This window comes from Salvelinus fontinalis, chromosome 36 (assembly GCF_029448725.1).
Source record: "Salvelinus fontinalis isolate EN_2023a chromosome 36, ASM2944872v1, whole genome shotgun sequence".
In the NCBI taxonomy this organism is placed as follows: domain Eukaryota; kingdom Metazoa; phylum Chordata; class Actinopteri; order Salmoniformes; family Salmonidae; genus Salvelinus; species Salvelinus fontinalis.
The window spans coordinates 5,597,516-5,620,412 of NC_074700.1; the positions used below are offsets into that span (position 1 = coordinate 5,597,516).

Below are 22,897 nucleotides of genomic sequence, written 5' to 3' on the forward strand. Positions count from 1 at the left end.
GGACATGATTTGGAAAGGCCCAAACCTGTTTATACAAGGTACCACAGTTGACAGTGCATGTCAGAGCAAAAACCAAGCTATGAGGTCGAAGGTATTGTAGAGCTCCAAGACAGGATTGTGTCGAGGCACAGATCTGGGGAAGGGTACCAAAAGATGTCTGCAGCATTAAAGGTCCCCAAGAACACAGTTGCCTCCATCATTCTTAAATAGAAGAAGTTTGGAACCAACAACACTCTTCCTAGAGATGGCCGCCCGGCCAAACTGAGCAATCAGGGAGAAGGGTCTTGGTCAGTGAGGTGACCAAGAACCTGATGGTCACTCTGACAGAGCTCCAGAGTTCCTCTGTGGAGATGGGAGAACATTGCAGAGGGACAACCATCTCTGCAGCACTCCACCAATCAGGCCTTTATGGTAGAGTGACCAGATGGATGCCACTCCTCACTAAAAGGCACACGACATCCCGCTTGGAGTTTGCTAAAAGGCACCTAAAAGACTCTCAGACGAGTTTCTCTGGTCTCAGAGAAACTCTCAGAAACAAGATTCTCTGGTCTGATGAAACCAAGATTGAACTATTTGGCCTGCATGCCAAGTGTCATGTCTGGAGGAAACCTAGCACCATTCCTACGGTGAAGCATGGTGGTGGCAGCATTATGCTATGGGGATGTTTTTCACTGTCAGGGACTGGGAGACCAGTCAGGATCAAGGAAAAGATAAATAGAGCCTTGATGAAAACCTGCTCCAGAGCGCTCAGGACCTCAGACTGGGGAGAAGGTTCACCTTCCAACAGGACTACAACCCTAAGCTCACAGCCAAGACTTGAACCCAATCGAACATCTCTGGAGAGACCTGAAAATAGCTGTGCAGCAACGTTCCCCATCCAACCTGACAGAACTTGAGAGGATCTGCAGAGAAGAATGGGAGAAACTCCCCAAATACAGGTGTGCCAAGCTTGTAGCCACCAGGCTGTAATTGCTGCCAAATGTGCTTCAACAAAGTACAGAGTAAAGAATCTGAATACTTATGTAAATGTAATATTTTCTAATATTTAGATTTTTTTTCTTCTATTTTCTAATATTTTCTAACATTTCTAAAAACCTGTTTCTGCTTTTTCATTATGGGGTATTGTGTGTATATTGATGAGGGGGGAAAACAATTGAATCAATTTTAGAATAAGGCTGTAACATAACAACAACAAAAAATGGAAAAAGTCAAAGGATCTGAATCATTTCCAAAGGCACTGTATGTAAATTTAATATTTTTTTTTTTTTTTTTTTTTTTATAAATTAGCAAACATTTCTAAATACAAGCGTTGTTGAATAAGTAAAGGTAAAATACACTGCATTTCAAACAGTCTAATGAATTCAGGGCTTGTGAAGTTATACTTAGGAGAAATATAAGCCTTCCACAACCATATGACCCACTAATAATTCAATTATTTAATCAAAATAGTTTAACCTGCTTTTTCCCCCTCAATAATCACTGATCTGGCTTTCAAGTCTGTCTATGAAAATGTCATTTTTTGTTACAAATGTAACTAGAACCATGCATAATGCACATTCACTAATAATTACTAACTTCTTGTAGCAGGCATTATAGAAGATGAACACAGGTCTCATCAACAATCTCTCAAACCCACGTGCTAGTGACTGGCAAGCTAATCTTTATATTTCAAGTTTATATTTCAAGCCAACTTAGATCTATTTGCTAGCTAACAACAAGGTTGAACAGTTGAATTGTTATGAACACACCCCTGTCTCCAACAGTTTGAACAGCGCGCTAGCCTGTCTACTTAGTTCAGATGTTGAAATCAAGTGGCCTACCTTATTTCTCAGAATGATAACAAGTTGACAATTCCTTATATAATTGTGTTTTATGATTATTGCACATTTATAAAAAACAGACTAGACAGCTAGGATAACAGTCTTTGGCTAAAATGCTGCTAGCGGTACGTGGTACCCCAATGCCAGCGGGCCACAAACTGAGCATTCATTTTCCAGAATCAATGTTCATTGCTACTCTCGTTTTAGTAATGTCTGCTCTGCGCGGAATTTGAGTAGTTGAGACATAAAAAGGGTTTCGTTATAAAAGCTATTTTCTCCTCTACTACAGTAAAATAATGTTTTAATGGTCGTTGGTGTCCTATGATTGACTACCGTATGTTAATCATAGTACCTCAAATGCAAATAGCGTTTTGAAACCGCTTGTCAGAGAGAACTTCGTTGGCGTGAGAGGCAGGTGAAAGGGGCTTGGTGTGTGTAAACCGTAGAGGAAGAGGCAAAGCGAGAGGTTTCACTCTCGCTAAAATCGGTCCAAAATAAACCAAATGCGTTTATATGGGCTAATTTTGGACCTAAACTTGTCGCCTGCCTTCCCGCCTTTTGGGGGACAACGACTACCATTGTTAAGGTGTAGACGTGCATCTCTTCATTATATACAGATCTCTGGTGTACATTTGGAGGTGCACACAGCACAGAAGGAGCGAAAGAGACGAGACCAAAAATAGAACACGAGAACAAGTGGAAATAAACGCTTCAAAAAACGTTTTTTATTATTATTATTTTTTTTTTTTACAAAACCTCGATTCTTGCGATACAGGCATTTGGAATATCGCGGATTTTTTAAATGTATTTACTAATTCGATATATCGCCCAGCCCTATGCAAAAGGCTCCCGGTCTCAAGGTAATTGACCCTTTCACATATAGCAAATCCAGGCCTCCACGCATATGAGCTGCATACCAGCCCCTGATGCGCGGCTTTGGAACAGCTACATTAAAAACAAAAAGTCTAATAAATCAATTTAATATACACCATCACAATAAAGCCTTATTTATTTTAGTCAGGTCTAAAGAAACATGATATGAAGAAAATGTATTTCAGAATAACAGAATATGAGTTGGCCTACTGTATGTTATCTGGCTATGCTCCATACCATAGGCTGTATGTAGGCTTGTTCATTTAGCTGACAAGATATGCTTATAAATCATGTGCCATTATTTGATATTATATGATTTTATAATAAGAAGAACAGAATTGAATTTATCTGAAAAAATAGAAAGGATATTTTTCCCAATCCGGAGCGTGTACGCATATGAAGTGGCTATGTTGAGGTTAAAAGGGATAATTTGAAACTGATCCTATATGTTAGATTTACTTGGCAACTATAGTTGTGAATGACACAAACCGTAGAACTTCTTCAAAACATATATTGGCTACATGATGCGGCTATAGGCTAAGTCACAAAAAAAACTTGCGCTCTGTTCTTGCCTCAGGCTGCACAGCTGTTCTCTCATCAAGTAATCATATTTTAACCTATCGGACTATTCTCAATGTAATCTTGTCTGTACTAACATGTCAAATTAGTTTCATGATCAAATGGGGAGGAACAGGGGCAGGGGAAAAATACATGTCACCTGTACGCACTCGAATTGCGAATGCAGGCCTCGCGCTTTTCCGGCGGTCCGTTTTCCAATGATGCCTGGAAGGCTACTTTGGTTTTATAGTGGAGCTGTGCTTAATATGAGCAGCTGAGAAATAAACATAGGACCACTTATTTCACTCCACGCATCAACCACTGCTTGAGGAACATGCTCTTGTTGTGCGACAGGTGATATTCCGCCAAACTCCGTATGCCGTGGGCTCTCCAACCCTATTCCTGCAGCTACCGATTGCTTCATTTGGGAAACCAAAGGAAATCTGTTCGGGAACATCGATAGTAACATGTTTTCGCAACTAAACATATTTCACTAAACTGTTGACAGACAGCACGCTCGAGAAAAGGAATAAGGGAGAGTGAGGAGAGGGAAATGCATGGTGGTGAGATATTCTGTATAGCTAAAAGTAATGTGCCACCCAATTAATTATGAAAATATAAAGAAAATCCCTATTACTAGGCTATTCAAAATCAAATACAAATTCACTATAATTGTAGGCTACCTGTAAGCCGTCCTGCACAATCAATGAACCAACAGCATTGACTAGGGCTCTCTTCCATCATGGATAGACATTTTGGAGCGTAGCATAAGGTAACCAGAATGTATAAGGTAACCAGAATGACTCATGACTGCCGGTATGCTGGTAATATGGTCACAGCCCTACACCCCATTCGTCCAGGTCCCTGTCACTGTGTGAAGGTCACTGTTCTACTGTTACATTCCAGGAGGGGAGGGGCAGCCGGACTGACCATATGGAAGGAGAGGTGGAGGGGGGGGGGAATCGGATAAGGGGAGGGGAGAGACCAGAGAGAATGCAGATATAGGAGGACTAGGGTGAAATAGGAAATCAGTGTTTGTGACAGTGCATCTGCATTGTTAGCAACATACTCTATCTGACATGGCAAGCTGACTGTTCAATCTGTTTATGAAGCAGAACATCTATATGTTCCTGACATTATACAGTAGAGCACTAGCTCAGATACTAGCTCAGATCACTGCATCAAAGCCCACGCATTCAGATGTGCTGCCAGATGTGAGAGAAATAGAAAGAGAGAGACAGAGACAGAGTGTGTGTATAGTGTATGTGAGCGAGAGAGGGGGGGTGGCTGGGCCCTCACCTTACCTATCTAGATTGCTTTGGCTTTGTGAAGAAAACTGAGTGTGCGTGTCTGTGTCTGTATGGTAGGGTTTAGACACATAACTTAAACAACAAACAACCGCTCACACACACCCCATGACCATGTGACTGTTGTTTATCAGCTTGACCACCGTGACCATGGTGGTTGTCAAGGCCGGACTATTTACATCCTAACAGTTGTCTGTGACCCACGTCAGGGTGCCCCCCCCCCCCAGTCGCGCAATGAGGAACGTTAATGGGTTGGAGGAGGAACAGATAATGGTCATGCGCCTCCTAAATTAAGACCCACCAGCCTCTCAGGGGGAGAGGTATGCTCCAGAAATAGGGAATGTAATGGAAAACTACAGTTGAAATCCGAAGTTTACATACACATTACAGGCTGACTACACCGCTCGCGTCCGGTGATTCAATTATTGCACCCACACTGCTCGTGCGCGCCAACGAGCGTCTGCGTTGCCAAGGGCTAAAATAGAAATCAGTTCTATTTCTCACGCAGAGGGCACTGCAAGTCCTGCCTCTCCCATCTCCTCATTGGTTTATAGAAGCAGGTACCCACGTGCCATCTCCTCATTGGTTATACCCACGTGGGTGACTGAAAGACGAACGAGGTCAGTGGCGGTAATGCACCTAATTTATGAAAGTTGTCAATCACAATATAAAGTCAAGAGAAGAAAAAGCCTGGAAGGAAGAGAGATGAATAGAAACGATTCGGTTGACCGTTTTATGTGTGGATTAATTGGAGTAGAGGACCTTGTGCATTTCAGGTAAAATAACGACTCAATGTTTATATCCCAGGACAAATTAGCTTGCAACACCAAGCTAGATAAATAGGACAAATTAGCTAGCAAGTGCAAACTAACTAGCTAAATTGCCATAAATATTTAATGTTTTTCGACCTGTACCCAAATTAATATAATTGGTTCAGAGTTTGTTTTTATATTTTAACTTGCATGTCGTGGGTCAGAAGTTTACATACTCTCAATTAGTATTTGGTAGCATTGCCTTGAATTGTTGAACTTGGGTCAAACGTTTCGGGTAGCCTTCCACAAGCTTCCCACAATAAGTTGGGTGAATTTTGGCCCATTCCTCCTGACAGAGCTGGTGTAACTGAGTCAGGTTTGTAGGCCTCCTTGCTCGCACATGCTTTTTCAGTTCTGCCCACAAATTTTCTATAGGACTGAGGTCAGGGCTTTGTGATGGCCACTCCAATACCTTGACTTTGTTATCCTTAAGCCATTTTGCCACAACTTTGGAAGTATGCTTGGGGTCAATGTCCATTTGGAAGACCCATTTGCGACCAAGCTTTAACTTCCTGACGGATGTCTTAAGATGTTGCTTCAATATATCCACATTATTTTCCTCCCTCATGATGCCATCTATTTTGTGTGCACCAGTCCCTCCTGCAGCAAAGCCCCCCACAACATGATGCTGCCACCCCCGTGATGCTGCCACCCCCGGTTGAGATGGTGTTCTTCGGCTTGCAAGCGACCTCCTTTTTCCTCCAAACATAACGATGGTCACTATGGACAAACAGTTCTATTTTTGTTTCATCAGACCAGAGGACATTTCTCCAAAAAGTACGATCTTTGTCCCCATGTGCAGTTGCAAACCGTAGTCCGGCGTTTTTATGGCAGTTTTGGAGCAGTGGCTTCTTCCTTGCTGAGCGGCCTTTCAGGTTATGTTGATATAGGACTCGTTTTACTGTGGATATAGATACTTTTGTACCTGTTTCCTCCAGCATTTTCACAAGGTCCTTTGCTGTTGTTCTGGGATTGAGTTGCACTTTTCGCACCAAAGTATGTTCATCTCTAGGAGGCTCCTCGTATGAAGGCTGCTTGGTCCCATGGTGTTTATACTTGCGTACTATTGCTTGTACAGATGAACGTGGTACTTTCAGGCGTTTGGAAATTTCTCCCAAGGGTGAACCAGACTTCTGGAGGTCTACAATTTATTTTCTGAGGTCTTGGCTGATTTCATTAGATTTTCCCATGATGTCAAGCAAGGAGACACTGAGTTTGAAGGTAGGCCTTGAAATACATCCACAGGTACACCTCCAATAGACTCAAATTATGTCAATTAGCCTATTAGTAGCGTCTAAAGCCATGACATCGTTTTCTGGAAATGTCCAAGCTGTTTAAAGGCACTGTATGTAAACTTCTGACCCACTGGAATTGTGATACAGTGAATAATAAGTGAAATAATTATAAGTGAAATAATCTAATTATTTGTGTCATGCACAAAGTAGATGTCCTAACCGACTTGCCAAAACTATAGTTTGTTAACAAGAAATTGGTGGAGTGGTTGAAAAACGAGTTTTAATGACTCCAACCTAAGTGTATGTAAACTTCCGACTTCAACTGTAGCTGTTATAACATTGGGATGGTCAATAGCAGTAAATCTATGCAAATGTAATTTCTACAATGGGATATAGTAGACTTTGTCACATCCCACAGGTTTAATTAGGAATAGAGGCAGGATATTGAGAGAGAGAGAGAGAGAGAGAAGAAGAAATAAAATGACAGAGGGAAACACCAATGACCTGAAACCACTGATCCATCCCCTCCTGCCAGTGGCCAGTAATTAATGTGGAACTAACAGCGTTTTAGCAACAAGAAATCTTATTTAAATCTGTTCCTATAGACCCCCAGGAAGAATATGACATCTTTTTATTTTTTTACATTTTCTGACAAGCGAGCACTTATAGTATATGGTCATCTTCACGTTTTCGTTAATTCATAGAATGTTTGGGAATTACATATAGTAAGGCATTTGTGAAAGTTCTATAGCAATATAGAGTGGGAAAGCGGCCGTGCATTTGGACAATTAATAGACACTGCAGTAAATAAAACCTAATAAAAACATATGTCTTGTCCAGGACCGGAGTCTACGCAGACTGGTGCGGCATAGCCAATCAGAGCTACAGTAGGCCTATATGCAAATAAGCCATTTGCCACACGGGCCTGCCATCATTCACTTTGAACTGAACTGTGTGTTTATAGGCAGCCGCAACAGCGTGACTTTAGATCATTAGAACACATTCGCCAAAAGCCACAAAATACACCTGAATCGATTCCTGCAAATATGTAAACACCACGGGAGTCCTCTTACATTTGGGAACTTCACAGTCCTATTGATCAAACAACCATGGAAAGGTAGGCTATCCCTCCCTCGGATGCCAATGCACATCAACAATAACAAGATTAACAACTAATGCTAGCCAGAGCAAGATAAGCTAAAAATCTAACAAGGGAACATTAGATAAACACTCTCAAACTCTTTCAGCTAGTTGGCCGTCAAAATTGCACTGAAACGATGGGGAATAGTAGCCTGCTCGTCCTTCTGCATCTTGCCTGCCAATGTATGTTTGTCCCAACCCACGTGTTGACAAATGAATGGGAATTTGCCTGCCTCTCCCGCCCATTTGATTGATGCCAAATACATTTCATTGACAGCTAAGAGACTAACTGTGGATAACAGTCATTCAAGTTCAGCATAGCTAACGAGCTAGCAAAGTGATTCACGTTTCTTGCTAGCTAACCAAATGACACCTGAATCTCTAGCTGTAGCCAGTAAAAAAATGATATGAGTTCATTATGATAGCCACATTAGCAGCTAATTATCATTTCATTTTTGGGGGGGTAAATACAGGCAAATATATTGATAAAAGTCACCTTGTCCTAGAGAGATTTACACGGTTATCATGCCAGGGTAAGCCTACACGAAACACAGCCCTTATTTTAAGTGTTTCTAAAATCCTCTATGGGAAAAATAAAAAACGATTGGAACCATTTCCTTGTTTGACTGCTAGGGTTTATGGTCTATAATGACTCATACTGTGGTACTCTATTGCAAAATAAACATCAATTCCGTTCTACTTAACTGGGTGTCTCTCATATACACCAATGCAATAGAAGCTGGGTCTGGGCTACTTAGTTCATTGACATTCATTTTCAATACACTCCTCACTCTTACCTCTTCTCCTCTTATTCTATCCCTCCTTCCATCTATATACTTAACATTCTGTTCATTTTACCTGAAGGAGACGCATGGTGGATTTACGAGAGGTCAGAGTTATAGATCCAGAGTGATGGATTTAGATGTTATTGATTCATTGATTTTTCAATGTTAATATTAGCGGTATTAAAATCCACAGTTTTGATGTTGATCTTACTAACAGAAACATATAAGAAAACAAGAAAAATGTAAACTTTGATTTAGCCTGTTTTTCTTTATAAAGGGAAGCACATTGCCATTCCCTGTCCTAGATTTGCTCAGTGAAAGCTATTGTCAGACATAGCAGTGTTACGTAAAAGTATTGCCTTGCAAAGCGCCTGTTTAATAATGAACCCTGAATGACAGAGGCGCTTCACTCCTAATGTAATCACGCTGACAGCCTCCTTCAAGATGACAATGATTACATTTGAGAGAGAACGGCAAAAACACAGCGCTCGAGGAGACTGGGACAATCCCTCTCTTAATCTGAGAACAATGTTAATTGTAGAGACTAGAGTGTGGTGATTAGGAATACAGCCAAATAGTCAGATGTTTTGTGTTTAATCACTAACAGGCCAACCCACACTGATCACATTACACACATTACGTGGTTACCATAGCTCCCAAAGATAGTTATTCATTTCAAGTTATTTTTGCTATAGAGTTGAATCAATGTTATGTTTTGGTAGCACAAATGCGGTTCAGTACAGTAAGCCTCTGTCACGATCGTGTGGTGGATTGACGGACCAAAATGCAGCTTTTGGAAAATAAGCCATCTTCTTTTATTAAACAACACGAAGATGAACACGACACAAAAACACTTTAACAAAACAACAAAATAACAAAACGACCGTGAAGCTACAAACGTTGTGCACATACAAACAGGCTACAAACGTTCTTACATAGACAATTACCCACAACCAATGAGAGCCTATGGCTACCCTAAATAAGGCTCCCAATCAGAGACAACCGAAATCAGCTGTCTCTAATTGGGAACTCATTCAGGCAACCATAGACTCTCCTAGATAACTAACCACCATAGACAATGCTAAACATCTACACTCAACACAAAACCATATACTACACCCATTAACCCCTTTACCAAATAAACACCCAAAACAACAAAACATAAACATTCCCCATGTCACACCCTGACCTAACTAAAATAATAAAGAAAACAAAGAATAATAAGGCCAGGGCGTGACATAACCCCCCCCTTGAGGCGCGAACTCCGGGCGCCCCATACACAGTCTAGGGGAGGGTCTGGGTGGGCTCCCCTCCACGGTGGCGGCTCCGGCTCTGGTCGTAGTCCCCTCGTCACCACAGTCCCTAACCACCTCCTAGGCTTTCTCCAAACGACCCCCCTCCACATTAACCCCATTGCATTAAGGGGCAGTTCCGGACTAAAGGACAGTACCAGGGTAAGGGACAGTACCAGGATAAGGGGCAGTACCAGGATAAGGGGCAGTACCAGGGTAAGGGGCAGCACCAGGGTAAGGGGCAGCACCAGGGTAAGGGGCAGCACCAGGGTAAGGGGCAGCACCAGGGTAAGGGGCAGCTCCAGGGTAAGGGGCAGCTCCGGACTGAGGAATGGCAGCTCCGGACTGAGGGACTGCAGCTCCGGACTGAGGGACTGCAGCTCCGGACTGAGGGACGGCCCATGGCTGGCTGACAGATCTGGCTGCTCATGGCTGGCTAACGGATCTGGCTGCTCATGGCTGGCTAACTGATCTGGCTGCTCATGGCTGGCTGACTGATCTGGCTGCTCATGGCTGGCTGACGGATCTGGCTGCTCATGGCTGGCTGACGGATCTGGCTGCTCATGGCTAGCTGACGGATCTGGCTGCTCATGGCTAGCTGACGGATCTGGCTGCTCATGGCTAGCTGACGGATCTGGCTGCTCATGGCTAGCTGACGGATCTGGCTGCTCATGGCTAGCTGACGGATCTGGCTGCTCATGGCTAGCTGACGGATCTGGCTGCTCATGGCTAACTGACGGATCTGGCTGCTCATGGCTAGCTGACGGATCTGGCTGCTTATGGCTAGCTGACGGATCTGGCTGCTCATGGCTAGCTGACGGATCTGGCTGCTCATGGCTGGCTGACTGATCTGGCTGCTCCTGTCTGGTTGGTGGCTCTGGCAGATCCTGTCTGGTTGGCGGCTCTGGCAGATCCTGTCTGGTTGGCGGCTCTGGCAGATCCTGTCTGACGGACGGCTCTAGCGGCTCCTGTCTGGCTGGCGGCTCTAGCGGCTTCTGTCTGGCGGACGGCTCAGTGGGCTCATGGCAGACGGGCGGCTTTGCAGGCTCATGGCAGACGGGCGGCTTTGCAGGCTCATTGCAGACGGATGACTCAGATGGCGCTGGGGAGACGGATGGCTCAGATGGCGCTGGGGAGACGGATGGCTCAGATGGCGCTTGGCAGACGGGCAGTTCAGTCATTGCAGTGCAGACGGCAGACTCCTGCCGGCTGAGGCGCACTGTAGGCCTGGTGCGTGGTGCCGGGACTGGTGGCACCGGGCTGGGGACACACATCTCAGGGCTAGTGCGGGGAGCAGCAACAGGACGCACAGGACTCTGGGGACACACAGGAGGCTTGGTGCGTGGTTTAGACACTGGTGGTAAAGGGCTGGAGACACGCACCATATAGCTAGTGCGCGGAGGAGGCACTGGTGGTACTGGATTGGGGCGGGGAGGTGGCGCCGGAAATACCGGACCGTGCAGGCGTACTGGCTCCCTTGAACGCCGAGCCTGCCCAACCTTACCTGGTTCTATGCTCCCCGTCGCCTGACCAGTGCGGGGAGGTGGAATAACCCGCACCGGCCTATGTAGGCGAACCGGGGACACCATGCGTAAGGCTGGTGCCATGTACGCCGGCCCGAGGAGACGCACTGGTGACCAGATGCGTTGGGCCGGCTTCATGACATATGGCTCAACGCTCAGTCTAGCCCGGCCGATACGTGGAGCTGCAATGTACCGAACCGGGCTATGCACGCGTACAGGAGACACCGTGCGCTCTACTGCGTAACACGGTGTCTGCCCGTACTCTCGCTCTCCACGGTAAGTACAGGGAGTAGGCGCAGGTTTCCTACCTGACTTCGCCACACTCCCTTTAAGGCCCCCCCCAAGAAATTTTTGGGTTGTACTCACGGGCTTCCAGCCTTGTCTCCGTGCTGCCTCCTCATATCGCCTCCTCTCGGCTTTCGCTGCCTCCAGCTCTTCACGAGGGAGGCGATATTCTCCAGGTTGATCCCAAGGTCCATCTCTTTCCAATTCGTCCTCCCAACTCCAGAGATCCTGTGTAGGTAGGTCCTGTTGCCGCCTTCCATGCCGCTTGGTCCTATGGTGGGTAATTCTGTCACGATCGTGTGGTGGATTGACGGACCAAAATGCAGCTTTTGGAAAATAAGCCATCTTCTTTTATTAAACAACACGAAGATGAACACGACACAAAAACACTTTAACAAAACAACAAAATAACAAAACGACCGTGAAGCTACAAACGTTGTGCACATACAAACAGGCTACAAACGTTCTTACATAGACAATTACCCACAACCAATGAGAGCCTATGGCTACCCTAAATAAGGCTCCCAATCAGAGACAACCGAAATCAGCTGTCTCTAATTGGGAACTCATTCAGGCAACCATAGACTCTCCTAGATAACTAACCACCATAGACAATGCTAAACATCTACACTCAACACAAAACCATATACTACACCCATTAACCCCTTTACCAAATAAACACCCAAAACAACAAAACATAAACATTCCCCATGTCACACCCTGACCTAACTAAAATAATAAAGAAAACAAAGAATAATAAGGCCAGGGCGTGACAGCCTCATTCCTCCCAATGGACAGAGATAGAACGGCAACCCTCACGCCGTAGACAGATTGGCATTAGGACTGATGATCAAAGGAGAGATCCCAAGAGCTAAATGAGTTATTGAAGAGAAGGTGTAAGATTGATCGCCTGGGTGACTGAGTGTAACGGCTGTCCTCCTCTTCTTCATCCGAAGAGGAGCAGGGATTGAACCAAGGCGCAGCGAAGTTTGAACACATACTGAATTTAATGACAAGACGGAAAACTAACACGAACTACACTTGAAATGATACAAAATAACAAACGACGTAGACTGACCTAAACATGAGAACTTACATAAACACGAAGAACGCACAAATGGAAAACAGACTACATAAACCGAACAAACCGAATACAGTTCCGTATGGTGCAGACATAACACAAACACGGAAGACAATCACCCACAACGAACACTGTGACAACGCCTACCTAAATATGACTCTTAATTAGAGGAACGCCAAACACCTGCCTCTAATTAAGAGCCATACCAGGCGACCCAAAACCAACACAGAAACAGAAAACATAGAATGCCCACCCAACCTCACGTCCTGACCAACTAACACACATAACAACTAACATAAATAGGTCAGGAACGTGACATTACCCCCCCCACAAGGTGCGAACTCCGGACGCACCAGCACAAAGTCTAGGGGAGGGTCTGGGTGGGCATCTAACCACGGTGGTGGCTCAGGCTCCGGGCGAGGTCCCCACCCCACCATAATCCATCCTAGCTTCCTCCCTCTAAGAATGTCCACCCTCTTTTCATCCCCACAAAATCCTCTTAATAACCTCACTAATAAGGACAACACCGGGACAGAGAGATAAATCAAGACAGAGGGATAGATAAGAATATAGAGGTAGATTAAGATAGAGAGGGAGATCAGGATAGAGGGGCAACTCCGGACTGAAAAGCAGCTCCGGACAGAGAGACAGCTCTGGACTGATGGGCAGTTCTGGGTATCTAGCCGTTTCAGGCTGAAGGGCAGCTCATGGCTGACTGACGACTCTCGACGCTCATGGCTGGCTGACGGCTCTCGACGCTCATGGCAGGCTGACGGCTCTCGACGCTCATGGCAGGCTGACGGCTCTCGACGCTCATGGCAGGCTGACGGCTCTCGACGCTCATGGCAGGCTGACGGCTCTCGACGCTCATGGCAGGCTGACGGCTCTCGACGCTCATGGCAGGCTGACGGCTCTCGACGCTCATGGCGCTCTGACGGCTCTGGCTGCTCATGGCTCTCTGACGGCTCTGGCTGCTCATGGCTCTCTGACGGCTCTGGCTGCTCATGGCTCTCTGACGGCTCTGGCTGCTCATGGCTCTCTGACGGCTCTGGCTGCTCATGGCTCGCTGGCGGCTCTGGCAGATCCTGTCTGGTTGGCGGCTCTGGCAGATCCTGTCTGGTTGGCGGCTCTGGCAGATCCTGTCTGGTTGGCGGCTCTGGCAGATCCTGTCTGGTTGGCGGCTCTGGCAGATCCTGTCTGGTTGGCGGCTCTGGCAGATCCTGTCTGGTTGGCGGCTCTGGCAGATCCTGTCTGGCTGACGGCTCTAGCGGCTCCTGTCTGGCTGACGGCTCTAGCGGCTCCTGTCTGGCGGATGGCTCTGTAGGCTCATGGCAGACGGGCGGCTTTGCAGGCTCATGGCAGACGGGCGGCTTTGCAGGCTCATGGCAGACGGATGGCTCAGACGGCGCTGGGGAGACGGATGGCTCAGATGGCGCTGGGGAGACGGATGGCTCAGATGGCGCTGGGGAGACGGATGGCTCAGATGGCGCTGGGGAGACGGATGGCTCAGATGGCGCTGGGGAGACGGATGGCTCTGGCCGGATACGGTGCACTGTAGACCTGGTGCGTGGTGCCGGAACTGGAGGCACCGTGCTACTGACAAGCACCTTCCTACTAGTGCGGGGAGCAGGGACAGGGCACACTGTACTCTCAAAGCCTACTCTATCCCTGATGCGAGGTACCGGCACTGGTGACACCGGGCTGAGGACAAGCACATCAGGATTAGTAGGGGGAGAAGATACAGTGTGTTCAGGGCTCTGGAGACGCACAGGTGGCTTAGTGCGTGGTGCCGGAACTGGAGGCACCGGGCTAGATACACGCACTACAGGGAGAGTGCGTGGAGGAGGAACAGGGCTCAGGATACGCACTGGTAGCCTAGTGCGTAGTGTAGACACTGTAGGTACTAGGCTGGGGCGGGGAGGTGGTGCCGGAAATACCGGACCGTGGAGGCGTACTGGCACTCTTGAGCATTGAACCCGCCCAACCTTACCTGGTTGAATGCTCCCGGTCGCCCGACCAGTGCGGGGAGGTGGAATAACCCGCACCGGCCTATGTAGGCGAACCGGGGAAACCATGCGTAAGGCCGGTGCCATGTATGCCGGCCCGAGGAGACGCACTGGAGACCAGACGCGTTGAGCCGGCCTTATGACACCTGGCTCAATACTCAATCTAGCCCTACCAGTGCGGGGAGGTGGAATAACCCGCACTGGGCTATGCACTCGTACAGGAGACACCGTGCGCTCTACTGCGTAACACGGCGCCTGCCCGTACTCCCGCTCTCCACGGTAAGCCTGGGAAGTGGGCGCAGGTCTCCTACCTGCCCTTGGCCCACTACCTCCTAGCCCCCCCCCAAGAAATTTTTGGGTGTTACTTACGGGCTTTTTTGGCTTCCGTGCCAGACGCGTTCCCTCATAGCTCCGGTTCCTCTCTCCGGTAGCCTCTGCTCTCCTCCGTGCCTCCAGCTCAGCTTTGGGACGGCGATATTCTCCCTGCTGTGCCCATGGACCTCTCCCGTCCAATATTTCCTCCCAAGTCCAGAAATCCTTGTTGCCCTGTCGAGCTTTCCCTTGCCTCCGCTGCTTGGCTCTGGAGTGGTGGGTGATTCTGTAACGGCTGTCCTCCTCTTCTTCATCCGAAGAGGAGCAGGGATTGAACCAAGGCGCAGCGAAGTTTGAACACATACTGAATTTAATGACAAGACGGAAAACTAACACGAACTACACTTGAAATGATACAAAATAACAAACGACGTAGACTGACCTAAACATGAGAACTTACATAAACACGAAGAACGCACAAATGGAAAACAGACTACATAAACCGAACAAACCGAATACAGTTCCGTATGGTGCAGACATAACACAAACACGGAAGACAATCACCCACAACGAACACTGTGACAACGCCTACCTAAATATGACTCTTAATTAGAGGAACGCCAAACACCTGCCTCTAATTAAGAGCCATACCAGGCGACCCAAAACCAACACAGAAACAGAAAACATAGAATGCCCACCCAACCTCACGTCCTGACCAACTAACACACATAACAACTAACATAAATAGGTCAGGAACGTGACACTGAGGAGAGAACTGGCCACCATTTTGGCTCCACAGAGACCAATCAACAGCACCATCAAGACAAACAAATGATGTGTCCTGTCTACCGTAAATCAGTTTCTGAGTTATCACAAATGTTTTTCTTTTTTTCCCTGGCGTGCGTGTACACATGTGTGCATGTCCACTTGTCTCTTACCTGATTACAGGTACCTATGTCCACTCCCCCCTTTAGGTACTCCAGAACCTTGTCGATGTTCCCCGCCCTTGCCGCTCGTAAGAAGCTGGTGTTGCTGTCCGACTGGAGAAGAACAAACAGAATAAAAAATACGTTAGAACAATGTTAGAACCCATTGAGAACAACGTTGGCACAACTTAACCGCTGTTTTGAACTGCTTTGAAATAGGTCCGTTTTTTTATTACTTCTAGAATAGATTGAGTTACAGCTTAGCATACAGCATTCTACCACTTGTTTGAGGGGTGAGACACACTTTAATGCCAAGTATGCCAACCTGCACAGGCAACACTACAGCCCCTGAGACTCAAAGACAAACACTCATTAGAAGTCCCTACGGAGCCTGGTGGCAGTGTCACTCATTTTCTGCAGTCATCAACACATGCACTGAATCAGCATTTTCCAATCCGAGTGAAATAGTGTATAATGATACACACAGGAATACAACTGATGGACATGTCCTCTACTTTTATCCACTGAGGCAGACTAAGCTGGAGATGGACCAACACTTTAGATCGTAGCGGCAGTGAGTCTGCATTACCCCTCTCGTTCCCAAAACACACCCTGGCACACACATACAGACACAGAACTGCAGAACCACAGCTTCCTCTCTCCTCTGTGAGGAGGAGGTAGAATGTAGTCCCTAAAGTAGTACCGCTCCCTGATAACCAGCCTGTGCTGGTAACTGGGCACCTGATTGAAGTAGCGTTGTGGCTAGCCAGGCTAGCTATCTCCCAGAGACACTCAGTGAGGGAGACAGGGCCAGAGATAGCTCCAGCACGCAGCACAGCTCAGCCCAAACCCAGACCGTGGATATGCCCACTCCTCTGACCCATTCTGTCACTCATTCACTTACACCGCTGTACAGAGACTCCTGACCCAGAGTTAATGCATACTCTGGACTGTAACACAAACTCTGAGCTGTTCATGGTTTAAAACACACTCAAATGTGGGGAGTACATGTGGGGAGTACTTCTGTAAATGTGGGGAGTACTTTACACTGTATAATGAGAGGGCCGATACGAAAAGGACAGTGAGAGGAGCTCCACTATTATGACTGACTGTATCTGATGTACAGTCAGTCACAGCCTATGTTATACCTACCTGCATAAGTGAATGCATACGTATGAAGAACGACCATGCCCCCAGCTACTGATCAATGCTTCACAACGTATCTAAAGGCAGTAATGAGAGACACATTGTGGTGATTTGTCCTGGTCAGCGGTTCTGTGTGTGGATGCTGCAGAGAACTGCACTGCATCATTCAGACCGGACACAACAATACGCAGCACAACCAAACAGGAGCTAAACCGTGAGACTGAGCAGCAGGATGGCGAGTTGAGCTCTGTTAGCTGAGTGAATACATATATATATATATATGACAGTACTAGTCAAAAGTTTGGACATACTCATTCAAGGGTTTTTCTTTACTTTTACTATTTTCTACATTGTAGAATAAGAGTGAAGACTTCAAAACTATTACATAACACAATTGGAATCTTGTAGTAACCAAAAAAGTGTTAAACAAATCAAAATCTATTTTATATTTGAGATTCTTCAAACTAGCCACGTTTTGCCTTGATGAAAGGTTTGCACACTCTTGGTATTCCCTCAACCAGCTTCACCTGGAATGCTTTTCCTACAGTCTTGAAGGAGTTCCCACATATGCTGAGCACTTGTTGGCTGCTTTTTCTTCACTCTACGGTCCAAGTCATCCTAAATCATTAATGGGGTTGAGGTCAGGTGATTGTGGAGGCCAGGTCATCTGAGGAAGCACTCCATCACTCTCTTTCTTGCTCAAATAGCCCTTACACAACCTGGAGGTGTATTGGGTCATTGTCCTGTTGAAAACAAATGATAGTCCCACTAAGCGCAAACCAGATGGGATGGCGTATCACTCCAGAATGCTGTGGTAGCAATGCAGGTTAAGTGTACCTTGAATTCTAAATAAATCATAGATAATGTCACCAGCAAAGCACCCCCACACCATCACACCTCTTCCTCCATACTTCATGGTGAGAACCACACATGCAGAGATCATTCATTCACCTACTCTGTGTCTCACAAAGACAAGGCGATTGGAACTAAAAATCTCAAATTTGGACTCATCAGACCAAAGGACAGATTTCCACTGGTCTAATGTCCATTGCTTGTGTTTCTTGGCCCAAGCAAGTCTCTTCTTCTTATTGGTGTCCTTAAGTAGTGGTTTCTTTGCTGCAATTCGACCATGAAGGCCTGATTCATGCAGTCTCCTCCTAACAGTTGATATTGAGATGTGTCTGTTGCTTGAACTCTGTGAAGCATTTATTTGGGCTGCAATTTCTGAGGCTGGTAACTCTAATGAACTCATCCTCGTCAGCAGAGGTAACTCTGGGTCTTCTTTTCCTGTGGCGGTCCTCATGAGAGACAGTTTCATCATAGCGCTTGATGGTTTTTGCGACTGCACTTTAAATTTTCCGTATTGACTGACCTTCATGTCCTAAATTAGTGATGGACTGTCGTTTCTCTTTGCTTACTTGAGCTGCACTTAATATGACTTGGTCTTTTACCAAATAGGCCTATCTTCTGTATACCACCATACCTTGTCACAACACAACTGATTGGCTCAAATGCATTAAGAAGGAAAGAAATTCCACAAATTTACTTTTAACAAGGCACACCTGTTAATTGAAATGCATTCCAGGTGACTACGTCATGAAGCTGGTTGACAGAATGCCAAGAGTGTGCAAAGCTGTCATCAAGGCAAATTGTGGCAACTTTGAATAATCTCAAATCTGAAATATATTTTGATTTGTTTAACACTTTCTTGGTTACTACATGATTCCATATGTGTTATTTCATAGTTCTGATGCATTCACTATTATTCTACAATTGACAAAATAGTAAAAAATTAGGAAAACGAGTAGATGTGTCCAAACATTTGACTGGTACTGTATATAGTGATACAAGCCTACTTCACTGTCTGTAACTGTGTCTCACACCTCCAATGAGTTTGATACCTTATCCCAGACTGAGAGGGGGCAGGGCGGGGGGGGGGGGGGGGGGTCTCCTGGGGTTCCTTGGAGACAGCTCAGATGATTTCTCTAGGGAGGGATATCTCTGCTCTATATATCTGACAGACGGAGAGGTCCAGAGGAACAGCTTGTGGGTTGTCCAGCCAGCCCACAGGGGTAGGATGATATTGTTACACCAACCAAATTCCCTTTAATATCAATCCTCTGCACCTTGCATGTTAAAGAGCAGCATTACAGCTCACCTAAGGGAACCACTTCAACATGTAAGAAGTTAATGAACAGCAGCCATTTTGTTTTTATGAATCATATTACAATTTTTTGCTGAATAATGTTTCTCACTGTCTCTCTGTACAAACCACATATGGATATCAGAGAAGGGGAGTGTGGTCATCTCAAAGCAGCAATAGGTCACTGTGCACGTGTATACTGACTGAAAGACAGTGTCAGAATTGTACTCAGCTACATTATACAATGGTACCATTAGGCCTACAGAACAGAGGGGTAGAAATGCCAGATAAAATCCCCAGTCAGATTCCTAGCTGCCCGAGTCACATTATGCAAGGCAGAGAGGGTGGAGAGATGAGAATGAATTAAGAAAAGAGAGGGTGTTTTATGGCTTTGCGGGTGAATGAACACTCCTACGTGGAGTCGTGATATTAAGGAGAGGTAGAGAGTAGAGAGAGAGAGAGAGAGAGAGAGAGAGAGAAAGAAAGAAAGAAAGTAAAAACAGAGAGTGGGAAGGAGGTAACTTACTCAATCAGATATGAAGGTCTTTGGTATTGTGTTCATTCATAAGCCATTCTTTACAGAGACAAAATGAACAATTCTTACTGTGTGTTACCCTTGATTAATAAATCAAACGCAGCAGGTTCATACAGGAAACACGAGTGTCGCATCAGCTGATATTGCCTCCAATTAGATTCATCACACTACCTTAATATGGAGGTATATTAGTCGACCAGGTTGCACACACATTCCCTGATGATGGTCCTTGCTATCCGGAATCCTTGAGACGTCCAACTCTGACGTCACCCCATTGAAGTTGCCATTTAAAATAGTTAAGGTATGGGTTAAGTTTAGGGTTAGGGTAGGGGCAGCCCAAGGATCCCAGATAGCACTAACCATTCTCTGATGGCTGGCGTGCGTAAGGTACAGTATGTGCTGATGTTCTTGGTGACATGCTATGCTGTGCCATGCGTTACTCGCTATGCATGTCTCCTTCCTGCTTTCCCACCACCCACCCCAGCCTCCACCTGTTTGGGCTCTGCTTTGTTTCAGTCAGGGGGATCGGTATAGCATTCCTTGTTCTCTGTCTGCAATTATTATATCCTACATGATGTATGCTCTGACAGTGAGGGGCAAATCCTTCGACCTTAAAGGGCAATTCCATCCCTTTTCAAACTCATTTTCATTATCTCCAGCACACCAGTGTCTATGTGCTAACGGCACATTTCTACGTATTGTAGAAGAAAAAAATATGAAGTTAAAAAGTTCTACCCGACGACCTCATCAAAAGTTTTATTTTATTTTTAATTTTTAAGTGATTTTCAAACACTATGAGATTTGCGGTGTCGTGGGAGCAAGGAAATACCCTGCCTCTGGCTAGGAACTTGTTGCAGGGTTTGAATAAAAAATCACATTTTCTTTAAATTTTAATCCTACCTCATGATGTCACAGAGAAGCATTTTCTATGACCTTCTAATCTTTTTAACCACAGATCATAGAAATGCACTGTTTTCACATGCAGTATGTAGATACTGGTTTTGGGTGCTGGAAATAATAAATAGGAGGTTGAAAAGTGGCAGAATTGCACTTTTTTAAACATTATCTAATGTCGTCTAGCCAGTAGGCCTATGCTTTAGTCTAGATGTCCACAGTACCATTTGTACTATTTTCTAAATTGTAGAAAAATAGTGAAGACATCAAAACTATGAAATAACACATATGGAATCATGATTTCATATGTGTTATTTCATAGTTTTGATGTCTTCACTATTATTCTACACTGTAGAAAATAGTACAAATAAAGAAAAACCCTGTAAGGAGTAGTTGTGTCCAAACTTTTGACTGGTACTGTATATCACTGGGAATTTCAACCGAACCTGTGAAGCGTGACATCACATTACCGACCATGTCATTTCAGCTTCAAAAGCCTCCCTAAACTGAGATTGCATAAAACAATAATTTACACAGAGTAGAATGTGTGTGGAGAATTTACAGTATAAATAAAGTAAATATTATATCCCAAGACGACCGTCCAATGACCAATGCTGTTGGAAACATCCTCGGCCCTCCCAGTTGCCATGGAGACAAGCGGCCCTGCCTCTCATGGTAACCATGACAACTGTTTTTTCTCTCTCTCTCTCTCTATTTCTCTCTCTGGGGTGCGGTGTAACCTAAGAGTTCACACATAGATCATTTAACTACTTTATTTTACCATAAGAGCCATTTTTCAGGCTTGTATAATGTGGCAAACTCACTCAACATTACACCAGTGCTGATAGGGGAAGTACAGGCTTGTAACAAGCTCAGCAACCTCATGTGTGATACAGACGTACCTAGGCACTAACCTAACCTGGTCCCCTCTACCAAAGATAGAACATCTCAGCCGTGTGTGTGTGTCACCACACTGCCCTAAGCCACAATCACCACAGCCTTAAAAAACCCTCCTAACATGCATCACATGCTCCACAGGCTCTTACAGGAACATTATCATTCTCACACATACACGTAAACACACACACCACACACACGCACGCACGCACATACACAAACACGCACACACACTGTGACGCAAGCTTATTCACAGATAAGGCAACTGTACCCTTGTCTTTTGCTGGTGTACAAAATCCCACACTCCAATGGAACAACACCTTCTATTCTTGGACATCATGACAGCCTATCATATCAACAGACAACAGTGTTTACTGGGTATCTGTTGTACACAGCAACCATGTCACACCACTGGTGCCTAGGACTAAGACACTGGCGTCAATGTTAACATTTCCTTCATTAACGCCAGGTTCGCCAACTGTGTGTGTGCCTTGTGTGCGTTCGTGTGGGCATGCATGTGTGTGTGTGTATTTTACATTAAACCCTCATTTGGGCTGCCTGGCATGCATAGCCGCTATATGTGCAGACATACTGTAATTACAGTATGATTACTATGTCATCACATTCAACTGGACTGCAGTATCCATGGAACCTTGATCGTTACCACCACATACCTCGAGTTCAGCTTTTAATACCCTATGATTATCGGAAACCATCGGACTTCATCACACATGAGGCTTCCAAATGGAATTCTATCGAACCTCATTCGACTCAATGAAAAACAAGGAAACGTTCAATAGGAAGCTGTAGATTGTGATAACATGAACGCACCACATATTCAAAGGCTTCAAGATCAAGGTGACATAATGGAAGCATGCGGTTTGATGTATTGGCTAGGATCTCCTCTCTTCTGTAATTGTTTCTGCATGCTGTGGGATGTTACTTCCTCGTGATTGGTTCATCCTGGGAGCCCCCTTCATTAGCAATCAGTGTCATCAACATCAGCTGGGCCAAACATTTCTGGGCCAATGCCAAAACAGGATATAGCTGGCCGCCAGAGCATCCTGGCCAACCACGGATTTCCCTGAGGACTCATTCGCATATAGTAAATCAGCACTAGGCCCAGCTTCGTTAGGGACACTAAATTTAGACCTACTCTAAATTCACCAGTAGAGGCTAATGCTTTCACTGAGGCTTGACAGATTGAGGCAAGATAGTGTGTGTTGCTGACCGAGAAAACCATGAATAATATTGTAGGGGAGGGTAAACAACATACAATATTTTTCTTAAAAGCACAAGGATGCTGTATTGTCCTTGCAGGGCTAAC

At 45.5% G+C, this 22,897-nt stretch overlaps 1 protein-coding gene across 3 annotated transcripts in view; it reads right to left on the minus strand.

Annotated features, from left to right (window-relative positions):
* The window catches only part of LOC129835071 (ankyrin-2-like), a 167,629-nt gene that overhangs the window by 85,965 nt on the left and 58,767 nt on the right, over nucleotides 1-22,897 (minus strand). For all 3 annotated transcript variants that reach the window (XM_055900426.1, XM_055900424.1, XM_055900425.1), the window contains exon 2: nucleotides 15,968-16,069. In XM_055900426.1, the coding sequence (XP_055756401.1) occupies nucleotides 15,968-16,069 (102 nt within the window). The remainder of the gene's footprint in view (nucleotides 1-15,967; nucleotides 16,070-22,897) is intronic.